General features: G+C 37.6%; 1 protein-coding gene and 1 pseudogene across 2 annotated transcripts; one reads left to right on the top strand and one right to left on the bottom strand.

Moving 5' to 3' along the window:
• The first annotated feature begins 123 nt into the window (after window positions 1-123).
• LOC111329220 (multifunctional procollagen lysine hydroxylase and glycosyltransferase LH3) lies at window positions 124-16,415 on the top strand. Its single transcript, XM_022933851.2, has 22 exons — window positions 124-785; window positions 867-970; window positions 3,468-3,604; window positions 3,788-3,902; window positions 4,802-4,850; window positions 5,111-5,223; window positions 6,151-6,214; window positions 6,865-6,962; window positions 7,289-7,390; window positions 8,278-8,409; window positions 8,778-8,902; window positions 9,970-10,071; window positions 10,248-10,373; window positions 11,254-11,386; window positions 11,667-11,780; window positions 12,553-12,621; window positions 13,667-13,729; window positions 14,318-14,359; window positions 14,476-14,535; window positions 15,204-15,290; window positions 15,409-15,534; window positions 16,054-16,415. The coding sequence occupies exons 1-22, from the start codon at window positions 704-706 to the stop codon at window positions 16,207-16,209; spliced, it is 2,199 nt and encodes a 732-aa protein (XP_022789586.2). The 5' UTR covers window positions 124-703; the 3' UTR covers window positions 16,210-16,415.
• Window positions 16,182-19,364, bottom strand: LOC148725330 (trace amine-associated receptor 9-like; annotated as a pseudogene). The gene is made up of 2 exons (XR_015990546.1): window positions 19,071-19,364; window positions 16,182-18,487 (listed from the first exon to the last, which is right to left on the bottom strand). The product of XR_015990546.1 is annotated as a trace amine-associated receptor 9-like (transcript).
• Window positions 19,365-20,419: the final 1,055 nt, after the last annotated feature.

Raw genomic sequence — 20,419 nt, 5'->3', positions numbered from 1 at the left:
CTAGACTGAGTTTCACCACTTAAATCCCTACACTTTTGCAGATGCCTTAAGGAGCCTTCTCTTTCTCAAAACTTCCCTCACTGCCCCTCCCCCAAACAAAAATGCTAAAAGAAGCTAAGGAAGGAGAAAAATAATAATGCTATAACAATGCCCAGCAACTGAAAGGAAAGTACTGCAAAATTGTTAATCAGTTGGATTAGGTAGTCATGTACATTGCATTTCAAAATTTACTTGTTTTGGAATTCCAACATTATTTTATGGTTTTAACCTAAGCAATTCCTGAAGGTTTTTCAATCATTTAAATTCGCATTTTATACCGTAGTCATTATAGTTAGGCAACTACCATAGCTATGGCTTATACACTGTTTCATTCTATGAGTTTTTGATGGCCTCCTGGTGATTAATAAGTCTCTTGAATTATTGCAGTGTTTACAGAATAAGAAAATCTTCTTAGTCAAAACCGCCCAGTCACCATTGAGTTTTGAAAAATTTTATGGGTGCATGTTTCAAACTACTTTATTAAAGTTTGCGAGAAATTTAAATTGACATCTTTCGAGCTTTCGCACCCATTGCAGAGGTGACCAAGCGGAAGAGCTGTTGCCCACCCTATTGAGGAATCCATCGCTTAGTCACGTGATCAGAAATGTAAAAGAGCGTTGGAACGTTCGGTTAGCACAGTTGCTGTGCATGAAGGGGGAGCGAAATGAAGACGCTTGGTTGTCTTAACTGTCTTCTCTTTTTCGTCTCGGCTGTGCTTATAACAGATATTCACAGTGCAGAACAAGGTAAGATTTTATATCATGGGAATCGCAGTATTCCATTTGGTGGAGAGATCAGACGGTGAAATTTTTTTTGGCTCTTGACAGGATCAGATGGGCTGAGACTTCTTGCTATAACTGTAGCAACGGATGAAACAGATGGCTATAAAAGATTCATGAGATCTGCCAAGGTTAAAAACATCGATGTGAAGGTATTTTTAAATTATTCATGCGTCTTTCCATCTTGTGATTCGCTGGGTGGGAGATCAGAACCAAGTCCTACAAATCCCTTCTCTTCTCCGTCTGATTTGTAAATGTTGTTACGAGATCACAGTTATGTTACTGATTTGACAACATCAACTCGTGACTTGTTGGAATTTTATATTCCTATTTTAAAATGACATTTGGTACGGAGCCATTTAACCTGTGTTGTGCGTCTTTGATCTTCCTTGATCGCTGTGTCTTAGACAAATTCGTGACCATGCATAAATCTTCAACATGTAAATTTCACACGTGTTTTTGTTATGCTTTTGCAGTGAGTGTGTAAATATTCATTCGTCTCTCTAAAACAGAGGGTGATTTGACTCTCTCAAAACTCTGTAATTTCCAGGGAGAAATATCAGTAGCTAACCTTGCTACACATTTTTTAGAAAAGTTGTGGCTTTTGTAAGTCCCACTCATGCTGAAAGCGCAATGTTTTTATTATTTTCGATTCTCAAAAATCTTTACCAGTTATTATTGACGGAAGTACGACATGAAAATGTATCCTTTTTTTAACAGTGCTAATTTTTTCCACACGTCTAATAAACAACCTGTTGAATATAAAGATCCTAAAGTCTACGGCCGCTTTTCACGTCTCTACTTTGTAGACGTCCACGTCGACAGGGAAAAACCGATCAAATTTCATGTTATGAAAGAGCCCTTGATCTTTTTAAAACTGAGCGTTGTTTCAATGAAAGAATCTGCTGTATCAGCGAAGTGGACGTGAGAATTTGCACGATCCTGGCACATCTTTGATGCATAGGTGTTTGGGTTTTGCCGAAAATTTACCTGAGATGTCTCAAGTTATTGCTAAACGAATAACTTTGTGTGGGACACTTTCTTGTTTTCAAATGAATGTCAATTAAGGTAAAGTCTATCAAATATAGAAAACTACTGGAGAAGAATGTTGTTTGAATTTATGCTTCGTTCTAAACACTTTATCCTCTTACCTTGGGCTATCTGAAGAATTCCCAGCAAGATTTCCGTATAACCCCACACTTCATTATGCATTCAATTCTTGGATAAAGGAAAGCAGAGGTAAAACAACAGACTTTCTTTGGGACTACAGCTTTGTTTTTGATTGGTATGGGGTTATACAGAAATCTTTCAGAATTCCCTCACATATAAGGGTGGTTTACCTGTGTTAGATTGTCATAAATGTCAAGTCAGTCAAATATCAAAGTATCTCCCAAACTTTTTTCAATTTTTCGAATCACTTGGAGGATACTCTGGTTGGGTTGTGAGGATATCTTTGATATGTAAGGAAGGTCACTGCAGTGCTCCTTACTTGAGGTTTTCCAAAGTTATCAATTGATGTCCAAAAGTAAAAAAGAATGTTGCCAGAAACAAAATCTCAGTCAACAGTGGTTCACAACCATTTATAACCCAGGGCTCATGGGAGATCTCAAGACCAAACACTCACACAACTGAGAAGGAAGGGACAACAATAGAGCATTAATAGTAACATTTTTCTGCAAATTTTTAGTTCACTTAACAGGAGATCATGACATTCCAAGAATGCAAAAATTATAGCAACAATCAGTGACAAAATTGTTGATACACTGATCTTTTCAACCCCCTATAACTTCAATTTTATCCCTTTTGCCCTTGTTAAGTTAACCATTTCAACCCCTCTACCCCAAGAACAGAGTTCTATAAGTTGTGATTCCATGACCTTGTAGCCAAGGTTGAGTGGGGGGAGGGGGTCTGTCAATGATTTAGTGTGTGGTAGAAACGGGGCTGTTATTCTTCACATAAATGGAAATTTTTAAACATGGTGTGTCAACTAAGTTTGACATTGATTTTATAAGTTGGTACTTGACTGTAGAACACAGATTGCTAATTTGACAAGCTTTGAAGAAAACTTAATTGCAAATTTTTTTTTATACTCATCATGGTGAGCAAAATAAAGCCCTGCCTGATATGGTGTTTTTGGGTAACATATTTACATGTAGTTCACACAATGTCCTTTGTAACCAGAAGTGCAAAGGGTTTAAGGGGAACTATCTAGGAAACCTGGTGACAAATTAAAGCTGTACATGCAGGTTACCCAGAAATAGACTGGTTTTGCATTGAACAGGAAGAAAGGTTGTTCCTATTTGCTCTTTGGGACTGAAACCAAGATGAAAAGAATGGGTCTTTGAGTTCCTAAGACCGCAGGGCTTTCATTGATAATATACTGAACTGATCCTCTGATCTGTATTTCAAAGAATAAAGATAGATATTGCCGTGGCAACAGCTTTCATGAATAGTGAAAAATGAAAGCAAAGCGTAAAATTAGAAATTAAAAAAAGAAAGGAAAAATAGAACAGGACACAAGTCCTTCAGAGTTCTGGAACCCCCAACATGGCATATACTTTATATGTAGTGGCCATACTAGCAGTGCAATGCCCATCATGATTATGTATATATTTGATACCAAGACATAGTGTGTGTGTTTGTTCCTAGGTCCTTGGAATGGGAGAAGAATGGCGAGGTGGGGATGTGAAGAATTATCCAGGAGGAGGTCATAAAATAAACATCCTAAAGAAGGAGACAGAACTTTACAAGAATGACAGTAATCTAGTCCTTATGTTTGTGGATAGGTGAGTCATCTGATAATTTTTTAATTTCTTTCTATAAATTTATGTCATTAAGCTAAAAGTAGGCACTTTAGAAGTCCTTTGATGTAGTTTGTCTGTTAATTACAGTTATACTATGTTGCTTTTTACATTTGAAATAAATTGGACTGTTGTTTTAGCATTATTATTTTTCTTTTATTTTCAAAGTTATGATGTGATTTTACTTGCCAAACCTGAAGAATTCTTGAGGAAGTTTCTGGACTTTAAAGCTAACATGGTCTTTTCTGCTGAAGGATTCTGCTGGCCAGACAGATGGCTCAAAGTAATTTCAATTTTTCATAATCTTAGCAATAAGTTATGTACAATGCATGGACAGTGTTTATAGTCTTATCTTCAATTTTTTCCTTGCTTTTCCTTTCATTCCCTTTCCTTCTTTATTCATTGAAGTTTATTGAAAACTAGAACCATTTTTTAAGTGTGGGTCTACCGCAAAGCTGTCTACATATTTTGTAGGCACTCTGAGTGTATAATACACTGTATCTGTGCTGATTTTGCATGGCAAGAACTTCTCTTCTTTGGCTATTACACCATGCCATACACTCATCACTCAAAATGTTGTGCATGCGTTAATTAGAGTCAAAACATCGCACATGCACGATAAGGACTTGACTGCGATTTGCCACTGAACAAAAAAAAACAAAAAAAAAGCCAAAATTTCAACTTGGGCATTTCTGTTGGAAAGCCAGAGTAAAAAAAAAATATGCCACATCTGACAAGGGACACCCTTCTCCACTTGGGTGATTCAAGCTTAAAAATCCCAAAGAACAGACTGATTTAACATGTGAAATGAAAATTAATGCTGGGTTCTCATCTATTTCCTTGAAAAACTCTGTCTTGCCCCTCTTTTGGGTGTGCCTCTGTGATATTTTCTTCTCTGTTCTCAAATAATCCTGATTTCCCTCATTTTTCTTCCCCTGTCTTTCTTTACTTTCTCTTCTACTTATGTCCTTTTTGCCCCTCACTATTGCATTTATCTTTTCTTTACATTTCTGTTTATTATTTTTAATTTTCCTCACTCTCTCACACTATAATCTTTAAATCACCTGTGAAATTCATCCATAAACATCATTAGATAAACATTTTATTTTTTACACGGAGAGAGAGAGAGAACCAAAGGGAGTTGCTCTCTAATGAGGAGCATGGAATATTCCTATTTTGCAGGACCAATACCCAGAGGTTATGCATGGAAAGAAATATCTTTGTTCAGGAGGTATTACACTGTTTTGAAGTCAGTTTTTCTTGATTAATTTTACCAGATTTATTGCATTCTTACCCCTTTGTGGGGCAACTGTCCCCTGGCTACCATGAATCTATCTCTTATATAATATTATTGTGGTTATCTAGTTTTGTTTACTCACATCCATTGCTTACAAACCACATTCCAACCAGTTGTGTAATTTTCATTTGAAATCATCAATGGTGTGGTGTTGAGTTTCTTGCTACAATTTAGCATGTCTTTTTGTTTTATAGGTTTTATTGGCTATGCACCAGTATTCCACCAGGTTGTAACTGATCATGTCATTGAGGATGTAGAAGATGATCAACTGTATTACACCAAGATATTTCTGGACAAGCAGAAAAGGGTGAGTGAATATATTTCTGAATCATTTTCTACACCAAGAAGGATGGCTTTTTACACAATCATTTATTCTTATCTTTAAAGAATTCAAATACTGGTATTATGAGGGAGGAAGTTACTTGTACAACAACCTTTTACCTGCAATATCGAATACTCTTACTCATTTACTCACATGTAGATGATTTTTTTCTTCTTGTAATGTTAACAACCATGATCTCCATGCCCACCAGTCAATGTTAAAGACCATACTGCATGGAGTGCTAATCAAGGCCAATTGAAATTTTTCAAGATGTATACCATATTTTCTTGAATAAGCACCCAGGTGCCAATTTGAAAATTCAGCTAAAAGGAGGGGGGGCACCAAGAAGGAGGGCACTTAATCGAGGGGGGACCTTATTAAGAAAATATTAACTATAATACTGATTCTGCTGTGATTGAAGCTTAAAAAGATGTCAATAAAGTGGAAATAGAAACAGGTTTCTATTTTATCCCTACTATTCAAGAAACTGAATGAGGAGGGGGGAGTGCTGATTTGAAAGGGGTGCTTGTTTGATATTCTGGCCTATGGGGAGGGTGCTTATTAGAGTATGGGCACTTACATGTAAACCATGTATTTGAGGAAACAGAGTACCATAAAAACTCTTGTATACGCCACATTTATGTAGAAGCCACACCCCCAACTTTCAATCATGATTTTGGGAAAACAAACTCCAAAAGAGCACTCTTGTAAAAAAATGCAAAACAGTTGCTTGGTAACCACACAGTCATTTAAATGTGTGGTTACCAAGAAATAATATTGTCTATAAGCCACACCTGTGATTTTTGGCCCAAAACTTAAAGCAGAAAGGTCTGGCTAATACAATTCCTTATGGTAAGCAGTGTAGTCTGCTCTTTTTTACCTTTAAAGAGTGAGTGTTATCTTGTTTTGCAGGATCAGTTGAAACTGAGGCTTGACAATAAAGCAGAGATCTTCATGAATTTGAACGGAGCAGAAGGTACACAATTATTTACTATGATTCTTGTTAATCTATGGAGCTTTGATTTTATAAATTGAAATGAACAATTTTTGAGGATTTATTTCATCAAGAACTCTTACAACTCTGGAACAGTGCATGCAGTATTAATATTTCATCTGGAAATGGTTAAAGATGGTCCAGTTGTTCAAAGGCCTATTAGCACTAACCCAGGGTTAAATTTTAATCCAGGTTTCTATATTTCTCTATTCAAGAGCTGTTTTGGGAAAAAATTTCCAATACTTTTCAGAGTATTCAATCATCAAATTGTAGACAAGTGGAATTAAACTAAGTTTTCTTTTAGAGCTTTCAGATCTGAAATCAACTTTTACACTAACGCTGGGTTATCTTAACCCACCTTTGAACAATCTGGTCCTGTAATTTTCTAAAAGCACATTATTTGTTCTTAGGAGGAGTTGGCATGTGCCGCAAGACTCATTCCTGCAAAATCTGGAGTACCCAGCCTTCTAAAGCTATAACAAAAACAGAATGAGAACTGTGCATATACATACAGCTGTAAATGCAAGTAGCTCATCTGGGGCATCTGGGGCGTCTGGGCTTTGGAGGAACCCAGGACTCCCTGGTTGGTCATATCAGAATTAGAGTGATGTAAATTTATCCTTCTTTGTCAGATGAAGTAGAAATCAAGTTCAGTGATGACAAGGCTTGGCTGGTGAACAAGGAATATGGAACAGAACCACTGGTTGCCCATGGCAATGGTCCCAGTAAGGTACTTGCCAAACTTGTGTCTGATCAGCAGGCGAGGATAAAGACTCATTCTCATGTTGCCTTTAAAAATCAACCAGCATGGACAAAAATTACAGAGTACACTGGATTTCATTTGGCTTTCTATACTGACATCCACTTGGGCTGATGTTAAAAGACCAATATCTCTATTCTCATTTCTCTGTTTAACATAATTTATGACTGGGTAGAAGGTCAAGAAGATACCACTTATCAGACAGGTTTTACTTATATACATTGCTATGTATAGAGTTAGTCTAGAAATGGTAAGGCTGAGTCGTTATTTATTTATTTATTTATTTTGTATTTCAGTTGTTTCTAAACTATCTGGATAACTACTTGCCTGATAAATGGAATTTCAAGGATGGATGCACAGCTTGCTCTGAGGATAGAATATCTTTAGATAGTCTTAAGGTGTGTTCTCTTTGTTTAGCAGCCTTGAAAGCTTCCTATAGATCTTTGAAAATATTGCCTGGAGTATTGCCTTTTGAGTTATTTTTAAAAATAAAAAAATTAAAAAATAACTCTATGTTAGTGTAAAGAGTAGTGTGTTGCTCGCACCAATCAGATTGCAGCATTGTTGGTGTGTCTCAAAGCCATCTGATTGGCACACTTTTTTTAATTGTCCAGTTGGTAATTTTGTAGGTAATCACTTCCTCTTCCTGTTCAAAGAAAACCTCAATTTTAAGGACATAATGGTGATGGGATTAAGTATGTAATGACTTGGGTTGGTTGGGTTGGCCCTCACTCATAGCACATGGATCTAACACTTACATTATGACCTTGAGCCAGTTATTTTATCATTTAGCCCAAAAAAAGTCACACAATGTGCATTTAATATCCAGGTGCTCTCAGTAGAGTAGAAAGAACATGCAAATCAAATACAAATATCATACAATATTTGGACAGTTGGTTACTTTGTACTGTTAAAAAAACAACCCTGTTCAACCACTCAGCTGCAGGTGCTTTGCTTCTCTATCAGCTTTGCTTGTTCTGCCCTATAAGAAATGTGCTATAAGAAATATGCTTCAAATAAAGCACTTGGATACCAAATAGTGTAGTATAGTGTAGTATATTGTGGAGTATTTACTGAATAGTTTATACTTTGACTCATCCTACAGGCTTTAATTGTCAAAATACAGCACAACTTGTAAAAAGACTCAGCGATAATACACACCAAAATGTCTCATAAGATTATATGTACCTACGTGTAATTTTACCATTCGGACATTGTCTTACTCTGGTGACCTTTTGACTTCAGCACTCATATTGAACATGTACATGTATATTCTTACTTCCAGAAAGAGGAGTATCCTAAAATCCTGATGGGCTTTTTTGTGGAGAAGCCGACACCTTTTATACCAGAGTTTCTAAACAGAATGATGCAGCTAGAGTATCCCAAGAAACGTATTGACCTATTTATTCACAATACAGTAAGTATTGAGATTTTGTGTTATGTTATTTATTGGAAATGTCTTTCTTTGATTCTTATAATGATTTTGTGTTGGCACTTATCCTGAATAGCCCAGTTATGGGGGTTGTCATTTAAATTTATTATCCTAATCATTACTATCATTATAGTTACATTCTGTGTACTGTGTATATTCTTTCTCCATTACCATCATTGTCATTATCACAGGCATCATAGACATCAGTGTCTATGCCATGTATTTCATTTTATGTTTTGTGTATTGTTGTTAAATAAATATAACAGCGTGAATACTGTAAGAAATATTTCTGGACACGTAAATTATACTGGTCTTCATCCATGGAACTTTAATGTATTTATCTTTTTTTCTAGGTTCCATATCATAAGTCACAAATTGGAGAGTGGCTTACAGACAAGATCAAGAAGCAGTTCAACTCTGTTACTGTACTGCAACCTGAAGATAATGTGGTTGAATATCAAGCCAGGAATCGTGCCATGTATGTGTCATTACTTATTTTTGCAAAAATAGACTAATGCACGAGTTGACTTCTGAAGAACCCAAACCCTCAACTCCCAGAAGTGGTACCCATACATTATCCAGCAAACAGACAATGAGCAAATTCAAACTTATCGGATGGAAGTTGTTATCTTGATAATATAACACCAAATTCTCATTATCAATGTACAAGAAAATGTGTAGCAGCTAGAGGGGAGAGAGAAACAATCAGAGAGAAATAACAATCAAATATTGTGAGTTGAAGGGTCAACCATGAGTGACCTTTAGGGAGCATTTCTCCTTGCAGTATCAAATGATTACAATATCAAGCGTAAAAGTGATGTGAATAAATAATGGTAATTGAACTGAGTGGAGTGCAATTTGGGCTGAAATCATATGCGTGATTTCAAAATTGAACAAGGGAGCAGCGCGAGTTTGATTTGAAATCACAAGTATGATTTCAGACCAAAATTGCACGACACACGGTTCAATTACCACTTAATTACATCCAAATACAGGACTTGGTCAATTCAAATATTTTATTGATGCAGTACTGAGCTGGTTTTTAAATAAAAAGCCAAACCGGAAATGCTTTTACATCTTATTTTGTATGCAAAGCAGAAAGACTTTGACATCATGTGTCAAAAACTCAGTCAAGCATAAAATGATGTGATTTAGAGCAAAAAATGGTGCGATTCGCAAATAAATCACACCAATTAGATCCAATCAGATTACAGGGACCACCAGTGATTTCAAAATGGATGTAATAAAGAAAAATATCAATAATATTATTAGGGATATTTGTTGATCCTGGACAAATTATTTGACCTAGCATCATTAGAATTGTACAGCGGACAGTAAGGGGAATTACTAGGGAGGAGTTGAGAGTAAAAGGCTACCATGATTACTTCAGTATCCAAAGGGAAACCTGTAGGGCTGCTGATGTTAGATTCTCTTAACTAACAAATAGGAAAGTGTTTGTAAACTATTATGATAGAGAATTTTCACTTTAATCTCTGAATAATTGCAATGTCTAATTATGAGTTTTCTTTTATTGTATTCAATCAGTGAGATGTGTGAGGAAAAGAAGTGTGACTATCTGTTCACAGTTGATGGTACTGTTGTTCTTACTAACAAGAATACACTGAAGATTCTCATCGAACAAAACCGGTCAGTTAAAAAAATCTGGTTGTCTTATTTCCTTTACACCAATGGTACTATCAAATGCAACTCATTTTTCTCACCTTAGCAATGCAATGCCCAAAATGTGACCATGGATGTCATTATTATATTTTAGTAATGCCTTTTGCACTGATTTTAATTAAGCTATTTCTTTTATATTTAAGGCCTGTTTTAGCTCCTATTGTATCAAAACATGGCAAGCTATGGTCAAACTTTTGGGGTGCATTGGGAAGTGATGGATTCTATGCCAGGTCACGCGACTACCTTGCACTTGTCCAGAGGCAAAGAAAGTAAGTGCAGTGTATCTCTTATGCTTTGATCCTTTCACTTCCTCCTTATTACAAAGTCAGTGGGAGATGCGGTGTTCCATTATGGTTAGTGTGCTGGACTTTGTGGTGAGATGTCCAGGATGTCCGGGTTCAAGACTTGGCTAGGTCAATGTGATGTGTTTATAGGAAAAACACTTGACTCTCACAGTGCCTCTTTCCACCCAGGAGTAGGAATGGGTACCAGTGAATTTTCAGGGAAGCCTGATAAAATGCAGGTAGGGTAACTTTGGGATGGGCTGGTATCTCATCCAGGGGGGAGTGGGGGAAGTAGCATTGCTCCAAGTTGCTTTATGCTCTGGAAACCTAGATAACCTCTGATGGCTGCATGGGCCACTTGGCTCAAGTACAGACTTAACTCTTTAATCCCTGAGATCTGATTGTTAATTCTTCCCTCAACTTGCTACATATTTCCTTGAAAATTAGTTAGGAGAATTTGGTGTTAGATCAAGACAACGACTTCTAACTGATGATTTTGAGTATCCTCAGTACCTGTTTGCTGGATAATGTATGATTATAAAAGGGAAAAGTTTCATGTTAATCACTTCTGGGAGTTAAAGGTTAAACTACTTTTTTGCTGTAATATCAATATATCTCTGATCAAAAAGGTGATTGGACAAAATGATCATATTCAAGGGGACACAGTTTAAGTCGTGATTGAACACAAAATTCTCAGCACTAAAGTGATCAGAAATGGTGGGCAGGCAGAGGAGAGAATTGATAGTTAGATCTTTGAGTGAAAAGGTTGAATTAGATGTAAGTAATGATAATTTTATCTTGTTAGATCTTGATCTGTCCTCTTTCTGATTTTAACTGGATCCAAGCTAATGTCATTTTTCCTCAGGGGTGTGTGGAATTCTGTCTTCATCTCAAGTGTTTATTTAATCAAGAAAGAAGTATTAAGGGAGATTCATGGAAGTTATGGACCTTCAGAGTTTGATCCTGATATGGCTATGAGCAAATTTCTCAGGGAAAATGTGAGTGAAACACTAATGAGTCAGCAATCACATGCTCATGATGTTACATAGCAACAGTGTAGCACAGCAACATATCTTTACAGATAAAATTGTCTGCAAGTAGAGGACCCTTCTGAAACTGTAAGAGTCCATTTGATTGGTCTCAAAATATTGAAGAGCTACAGGTTGTATGCTCGCGTCAAATTTTCAAAATTATGTTTTCTTTTGAAAGTTCCAGTATAGAGCTCCACATGAGTGAAAAATTCTGATAAAGGTAGTTATTGTGTTGTGTTTCCTTTAGGGAATTTTCATGTATGCCACCAACGTACATGAATTTGGCCGGTTGTTAGAGACAGAGAACTACCCCACAGATCACATGCACAATGACCTGTGGGAGTTGTTTGATAACAAAGTGGTAAGCGTTCATTCATTTTTTGTATCCCTACCTGGGGCTACTCCACTAGTCAGGCTCTATGAGGATAAAGTCTTATTTCCTTATAATGGTAATTGAACTCACGAACCTTTGCTATTTTTAACCCTTAAAACTGTAACCGTGACGAGCAGTTAACTTCTCCATACAGTAATACTACTGAATCATCCATTAAGATCATGAGAATTAAGGAAATGATCACCGACGCGAGAAGTTCCGATTGTTAAACAAATTCTCCTTGTCAGTACCAATGGAAATGTTTAGAAAAGAGTTTGGAGGATATCGATACTGATGTTAGGGTGTAGAGGGTTAAATTATTAGACCGTATGATCTTGGAACAAAAATGCATGACACAAGAGTTCAATTAATTGCCTCTTTATTACATCCGTTTTTATAATCACGCAACTTTATATACTAAATAGAAACTTACAGTTGTAAGTGAAATTAATCCAAAGCAATCTAAGAAAGAAGCTTCTTTGAAATTGATTGCTGTGGACATCTTTAGAATTTTTAAAACGCTTGGAAGTTACTCGGGTGTCTTCAGAATTGATTGCGTCTCCGTTTTTGATTCAAAAGAGATGGAAATGTTGTGGTGTGCATGAGAAATACTCTATCACCTTTAAAATGAAAGTTTCTTTTCATTCCCTGTAAAAAAGATTTGAAGTGATGATGAATACGATGAGACAACTCTGTTTTGATAACTTGTAGTTGTTCCACTTGAAGGTGGTGTGATTTTGTGGTTGTGTATTTGTTTTAGGATTGGGAGGAGAAATACATCCATCCAAACTATTCCCAAAACTCAAACCTCAGCGTTTCCATTGAGGAGGTAAGCACGTTATGCATTATCCAGAGTGTATTTGTTAGTAACTAACATCTCCCAGTCAGAAAGGTATCTCGGTGAACAAACCAGACTCGATCCCTTCATGGTATACTGGTTCATCGCAGGTTATTTTGTGAGCCCTTCCTCTTCCTTTTGGTAACCGGCAGTGCGGTCGTGTTCTTAGAGCGAGTTAACGTTGAGAAGCTCGCGATCGTTTATTCGACCGGCCATTTTTGATTTGGAGTTAGAATGGGGCGGGAAAAGGCCAAAAGACTATTATTCATTACCTTACCCCCTCACCTCTCCTTCTTTTTGACCGTCGCTCACCCCCTCAGTACAAATTTCTTTCTCTCCCCAGCCTTCCGCTGCTGTAGAAATCAAAGATCACAACTATAATTTCCATCACGATAATACTAAGCACTCGCCCGCCAAAATTACGCCTGCTTTACAGGCTATCCCCTGAGTGGACAGAGGCATTAATAAGGTTGTGTTGTTCCCAAAAACAAAATACGATAACCTTAACCAGGGCTTAACCTGCGTGCCCAGCTTCAAGGCTACTTCATCTCCTGCCTTTATGAAGAAAGCAGTTATCGAAGGAGCTATAGATGAACATAGTCTTATTTCAGTAAGAGTGAAGTGCGCAAGTTTTGCAATGTAATAATTCACGAGGGGCTCAAGACCAGGGCATGTTTATGGAAACGGATATGGGGCAGGCGTTCAGACTTAAAAGTTTACAGTAGTGAACAAGCAGTTTAGAGAGGCAATGGATGGGAAAATGCTCAGAGAGCTCTCTTACAATAAGTTTCGCAGTTTGATTTCTCCACCAATCGTTTTAGGTTAGTAGTAACACATAGTACATGTACACTTGGGCTGCCTGCGGTAGTAGCAGCTCTCAGTAGTCATCCTTACTCCGCGGATCTTACTAACGAGACTAAGAAGACTTTCTGTTTTAGTTTATTATTTTAAGAGGAAATGTCCTTTCACGGAAGGCAAAGTTGGTGTTCCTATGCAGTTCTTACATTTCAATTTTTAAATGAATGTTTATCTTTAGCCCTGTCCTGATGTGTACTGGTTTCCTCTTGTGTCGGATACGTTCGCCAAGCATCTTATTGAGGTAATGGTAGTCAGAATTTAGAGAGCATTTGTAATAATAATAATAATAATAATAATAATAATAATAATAATAATAACTATAATAATAGTTATAAGGATAAGGACGAATAAACCGTAGGTCCCGTCTCCTGCATCTATTAATTAGATAATTTGGTTAGGCAAGGGACGTTAAAGAACCCACTCACGAGATTACTGTGACATGGTCTGGCCTGTTTACTGGGAATTGGGGGGAGGGGGCATCTTCAAATAAGTTTCCTTCGATTGTTTGTAAACTGCTGATGCAGTCTGGCCAAAGTCCCCCGAACAGTGTTGTGATGCGCATTTGATCATATCGACACGTTAATTTGCGCAATATAAATATTAAATTATTGTTGTTATTATTATTATTATTATAATGATTTTGACAATGACTCGTCAACGGTGTATCCATTGACAATGGCCTTTTACCTGTTAACTATTACAAGAAATTTTCAAAGTTGCCGACGGTTTTCGATTGTTAATCTCTAAATTTATAAAATTGTTACACGTAAATGATATCTGAAACCATTTGTAGACTTTCAATGTTAATTTTCCTTTATTTGTTTCGCAGGAAATGGAGCAGTTTGGAGAATGGTCCGGCGGAAAGCACGAGGTGATCACCCGCTGCCTGTCTCCGACATTTTTCGGTGCTCAAAGTCATTTTGTAACAGATTTGTATCCGTCACCGTATTAACTTTTTTTCCTTTTTTTATGACACATTATTCTTAGGACAAGCGACTGTCAGGAGGTTATGAAAATGTACCAACAGATGACATTCACATGAACCAGGTTCGTAACTCTTATTACTACTTCACAGTCAGTTTCGTTTTCCTCATCAAGCAACTTTTATCCTGGCCATGTCTTTGGTCCAGTTCTCTCCAGGGCCCGTTCACACATTGAAAACTCTTAAAAAAAAAAACCCTTGAAAACACTTGAATTTTGAAAGTGCTTCTTCAAGACCTTGAAAGCTCTCGAAATTCTATTGTCTTCTTGTGGTGCGGGAAGCTCATGGCTCAACCGTTTTACAATGACCATCGTTAAATGGAAAAGAAACACGCAGAGAGGGTGGTCACAAAAAAAAGTCTTTTCCGAAAACTGCTGCTTTCTTAGAAGGTAGCAGGAAGCTTTTCCCGTTGGAACTAAAGTTTTTGGCCCTTAAAAGCGGTACCCCTTTAATAGAGGTTCCAGTTTTTTGCAATGGTCAGAAATAGGGAAAGAGTCAGCCTAAAACCGACGATACCGACGATGAGCTCGGGAAGATGAAAAAAAAAAACCGACAAGCTCGATTAGGAGCCAAAGTTCACAAGCGCTGGGAATGAAACCCTTGCCATGCTCGGCTAAAGTGAAGCCGTTAACAAATCCGCATGCATTGTTTCTTTAACGTTCATTATACACTTGGGGATTTTATCCCACCTTCATTTATATTATTTTTGTTTTTGTTCTTTTTTCGTCTGCAGATTGGCTACGAGAGACATTGGCTTCATTTCCTTAAGGAGTACATTGTACCAGTGAACGCCAGACTTTATCCGGGGTACCACTCTGAGGTAAAAAAAAATGGTTCTAACCTTTTACAGCGTACATCGATCAGTTTGCTTATTCTCCTTGCTATTCTCTACACATTTCTTCATAGTGTACCTTAAACATTTTTATTTTGTCCTTCAGGCTCGTTCTATCATGAACTTTGTGGTAAAATACGATCCAAAGAGGCAGTACTATCTAAGACCCCACCATGACTCTTCTACATACACGATCAACATCGCCCTTACAAGGCCAGGAATAGACCATGGGGTAAGAATTATCAATTTTTTGTAAGTAACCTTACGAGTTCCCATACTGATCAATTGCCTCGCACTGTGTCGCCAATTATTAATATCACTATTCATCATGAATTTCCGAGGATATTCGAGATTACATTGGATTTGCTTCTTTGCACCCTGTGATTGGCACGAAAAAATTGCACCACTCTCTCTAAACCAATCAAAAACAAACCTGAATTCGCGTCTTAATTTCCCTTGTTTTCCTGCTCCTCAAACAGTGTTGTTGTTTCAAAAGTTTACTTCCTATGGGTTCCTTGTGATATTTCCATTTGTTACAAGTGTTCAGTTTGGCTCCGAACGTGGTGACGCGGTTTTTTTTTTTGTTGTTTTTTTTTTTTTGCACCACTAAAGCAGCATCTTGGCAACGCAGAAATAAGACAACTCAGACCATTTCCGAATTCTAACAAAAAACTACGTAATACTGAACTCTTTGGCGACTTATAATGTCAAAGTTTGGTCGTCCTGCAAAGCTCTACTTTTTTATTTACAGGGCGGGGGTTGCAGATTTTTGCGGTATAACTGCCAAGTTACAGAAACTCGTAGAGGCTGGTCGTTCATGCACCCAGGAAGACTCACCCATTACCACGAAGGGCTACCTGTAACATGGGGAAAACGATATATCATGATATCATTTATTGACCCTTAAAGAGACAAAATTATTGTTTAATATCAGAGTTATATCTCCTATTTTTAGGATGAAGTCTAAGACGCCAAATAACAAAGCTATTTTTTTATGACTGATTATATTTTCTTCACCCTAAATCACTTTTCTAGCGACTATTTTCCAACCAAGATATCAAGCGTTTTGTTCTGCATTTTTTTTCTGATCAATAAATGCACAATGAAAAGTTATGAGTGTCCAGTTTAAAAAGTTAAACTATCGTGGTGAAAAACTAACCAGTGTTAATTCTCTCCTCTAACTACTAAACGTTTCTTTGGAAATTAGTAGTGAGAATTTGGTGTTAGATCTAGGTAACAACGTCTACCTCATAAGCTTGAATATTCTCATTACTTGATTGCTGAATTATGTACAGATATTATAGGGAGAAGTTAGATTTTAATCACGCCTCGTTATTTAGTTAACCCTCTACACCCCAACATCAGTATCCATATTCTCCAATCTCTTCTCTATATTTCCTCTAGTACCAACAAGGAGAATTTGTTTAACGATAAAAGTTCTTAGCTTGGTGATATTTCCCTTTATTCTTATGATCTTAAAGGATGATTCAGCTGTACTGCTGCAAGGAGAAATTAGATGCTGGTCCCTCAGGGATTAAAAGGTTTAAGAAGTATGCTTCGGAAAGCTTGTCTAGATTTTGATATTCGAGGGATATGTGAATTGTACCGACGTGCTCTTGATGTTCCTAAGAGTAATTGGTTAGAGGTTGTTACGAGTAATTACTTAATTCAGTCTCTCCTTGCTCTTCTTTTTTTATTTACCAAGGAATAACTCGCGAATACACAAGTACCATTAAACTGTAAGGCAAACGGAAAGGCACTCAAGTTTAGGCTGACATTTTATCCACACGTAGAAATGACTCCTCTCAATTGCTTCGTGCAGCATCAAACAGTTAACTTGATAGGCAGCAAAACTGTTGGACCGTGTTCTTTACTTCTTGTCTTAATTCTCTCATTTTCCATCAGTACAGGAATGGGTTTAGAGTCGAGTTAAAGTACATCAGAGATATTGTCAAAGCCCACGCGAAGATAATTGACGATGTTTGTGATGCGATTGTCATGTAAACGGAGATCAAACCAAAAGGGAGATAACAAGCCAGCAACGCCATTTGTACCCACAGTGCGGTGGACACTGTCTTTTTGTATCTTGCGTTGCTTAGCAGAATTCCTTCCCCATTCGGTTGTCCTGGGTAAACTTGACCTTGAACCAGTGTTTGAGCAAGGCGGAGCGTGCGATAAATTTTGATGTAGCAGAAAGTAGAGATTGCTGTGCACAAGACAAGTGCGGCACAAGCGATACTCAAAGCAAGACGATGACTGTAAAAAGTTATCATTGCGATTGAAGTACTGAAAAGCCAAAGAGTAGCAATAAGGACTTTTACTCGGCACGCAGTTACTATCTGTCTGTATCTTAGCCCCAGCAACAAAGCAAGAAGCCTGTCTACACTTATCGCAGTCATGGCTAACAAAGATACACCAGCGAACACAAAACCTGTGGTATTGAAAAGGATCCAGAAGGCGTCGCAACCTATCCAGTGCTCTGGAGACATAAAAAGACCATTTAGAAGAGGATGTGAAATGAGGCCCACGCCCAAATCTGTGCACGCCAAGCAGCCGAGCAAAAGTTTTGAGGGCGGATGAAGGGAGGGTACCTTTCGGAGAGCAACGATGATCAAAATATTTCCCAAAATTGCAGTGATGGATAGAGGAAGTGTCAAGGTCAAAGACAATATTTTATGACTGGCCGCTGCCCCAAGACCAGAAGTACAGATTAATTTCTTTGTTGCCACATAGTTCCTATCTTCTGTTAAGTTCTCCATTGCTTCAGTGCGACGTTTTCCTTTTACTTATTTTTTTCGGCAAGTCCTGACAACCCTGAAAGGATCAGTTCACAGCAGTCGCCTTCTATCGCTTCAATGTGATACTCGTTCATGTGTACTGACCTCTTCAAACCTCTAGATCGCTGAGGATTGTCTAAAATGTACAAATCTATTTCTAAATCATCAAAAGCTTCTCATTCGGGCCTTGACTTATGATCCTGCCGAACGCCGTTTGTTTGAAAAACAAGTACCATTTGAACACTTGAACTAAAAAAACACGTCCCCTTAGGAAAATCTCTCACGTGGAAATCCTGCGGCGACTTACGTCACAACGGTGCCGCCAACATTCGAAGAACGCGACGAGGCGAAAGACTTAAGGGCAAAAACGGCTCTGCACGTGCATTTCAAACTTTGAACGTTCCTTTGCTGTCGAATGAAAAACATCAAATACCATATTATTTTAATTCGTCTCCTTTCAAGGGATAATAGCTGTAGCTACTCGCTGTTGAGGACAAGCGATCCACTTTAGTCCGATTGATGAAGAAATACGTGAGACAATTTTTCGCAACCGGAAATGGCTTGGTGGTGGCTATTCGTGTCCCTTCAGTTCCTGATGCAACTAGTGGTGTGTCGTTGGGTGGTTTTTACATCTTTAACGCACGATTTTACTTGACAGTTTTCGAATTCAAAAGTGAAATAGGAATGAGCTAAAAATGTTTAGATAGAGTAATGACAAATTATGATACAGACAATCTTTTGCATTGGTAAAGTGTGATCACCATGGTATGATTAGGCTCTTGACGTGTTTTGGCGAATGGCCTATTTTAAAGAGGATTAGCCTTCTCAGAAACACTATTAAATTCCCTTTTTTGTTCTCCATCCGTTAATCATAACTAATCTTGTAGCATCACGAAAGTTCATGATCAATACGTCAACAAAATGAAGGCCAAAGAAGAGATTTGGGAAGAAGAGATTTGGGAAATTCACTCACATACAATTCCAAACTTGCCTTAATTTATCAAAAGAGCCCAAAATACCCGCTCCTCGGCCAGCTAAACCTAAATGGATAGCAAAACTAAGGTCGACAAAGAACCCTGGCTATTAAGGTGCTTCACGCGAATTTCTGCAAGATATCGCCAAAAAGTTTATGAAATTGAACTTTCTTAGTTGATTACAGGGAGTCAAAATGAAATTAAGACGTGGTGCTGTAAGACATTTGACAACTGTACTCTGCCGTCATGAAACGGTACCAACACGCTTTGTCAAATGTATTTAATAGAATTCTTCATTATTCCTCTTCGTTCCTAGTGCATAGGTCCTCAACTAGAGCGCGCCACCTAACCCTATTTTGTGCGGTGCCCTGAGTTAAAGCCGAAAAAAGATTTCCTAACATAACGATTTTGTTTTCTTAAGCGTAAAAGTGGGTTGAATCAATCTGAGAATATTTCAGTAACTGAGTAAAACTAATCTCTGTAAAAGTAATTATTGCGCATCGGCGGATTCGCCTCACCGACGCATCTTTTTGTAAAAACTTTGTCTCCTTCAGGCATGTCGTTGTATCGTTTATGACAAGCAACAGATAGCCAACAAACATTATGCTCGTGTTCGTGTTGAAATCGAGATCGAAAGCAACAGATCCGGCTGTCGTCGAGAGATGTTTTGATCATAGAACACTCTGGAACTTTCTGAACATTCTGCTAAGGGTGTCAGTCGGACGTAATCGTAACCACAGGGGGCTCACACAAGCGGCGTGTCTGGTCGTTTGTTCGAAATATAAAGAAATGTATGGGAGAATATTGAAGAGTCGTAATATCGTAAACTTATATCGAGGAATGTCTATGTTAAGGCTCAAAATAAATGTAAACCTACCTCACTTGCCGTGTATTGTGGTTTCTGTGGTTCTAAATGGCGAATTTGGGTGATTTGGTAGATTTTGCGTTGACTGTTACTCTACTGTATCACAGGCGGCCCAAGCTCTCTTTGAGAAGCACACGAGGAACACAATTTGCATATCGATTTGTATGGGATTTTCTACAAGATAGCCATAGAGATAGTTAAAAGTGAAAATATTAAATAAAAATGGCTTACCTTATTCCATACGTGTGTTGCTTGCTCCTGGTGTCGTTATTTTACCGATTTCACTTGATTTAATCGGTTTTTTTTTAATCCTGGTTTTAAGAAGAGAATTTATTTTTAATATTTTCACTTTTAACTATCTCTATGTACGGTGGCCCAGAAGTCTCAACGCAAACAAAAAATATACTGCAGCAAATAAAAAATATACTGCAGCAAATAGAAAATATACTGCAGTAAATAAAAAATATACTGCAGCAAATAAAAATATACTGCGGAAAACAA

Source organism: Stylophora pistillata, chromosome 8 (assembly GCF_964205215.1).
Source record: "Stylophora pistillata chromosome 8, jaStyPist1.2, whole genome shotgun sequence".
NCBI lineage: Eukaryota > Metazoa > Cnidaria > Anthozoa > Scleractinia > Pocilloporidae > Stylophora > Stylophora pistillata.
The sequence above is the reverse complement of the archived record's forward strand: the minus strand, read 5'-3'. Positions and strand labels throughout refer to the sequence as shown.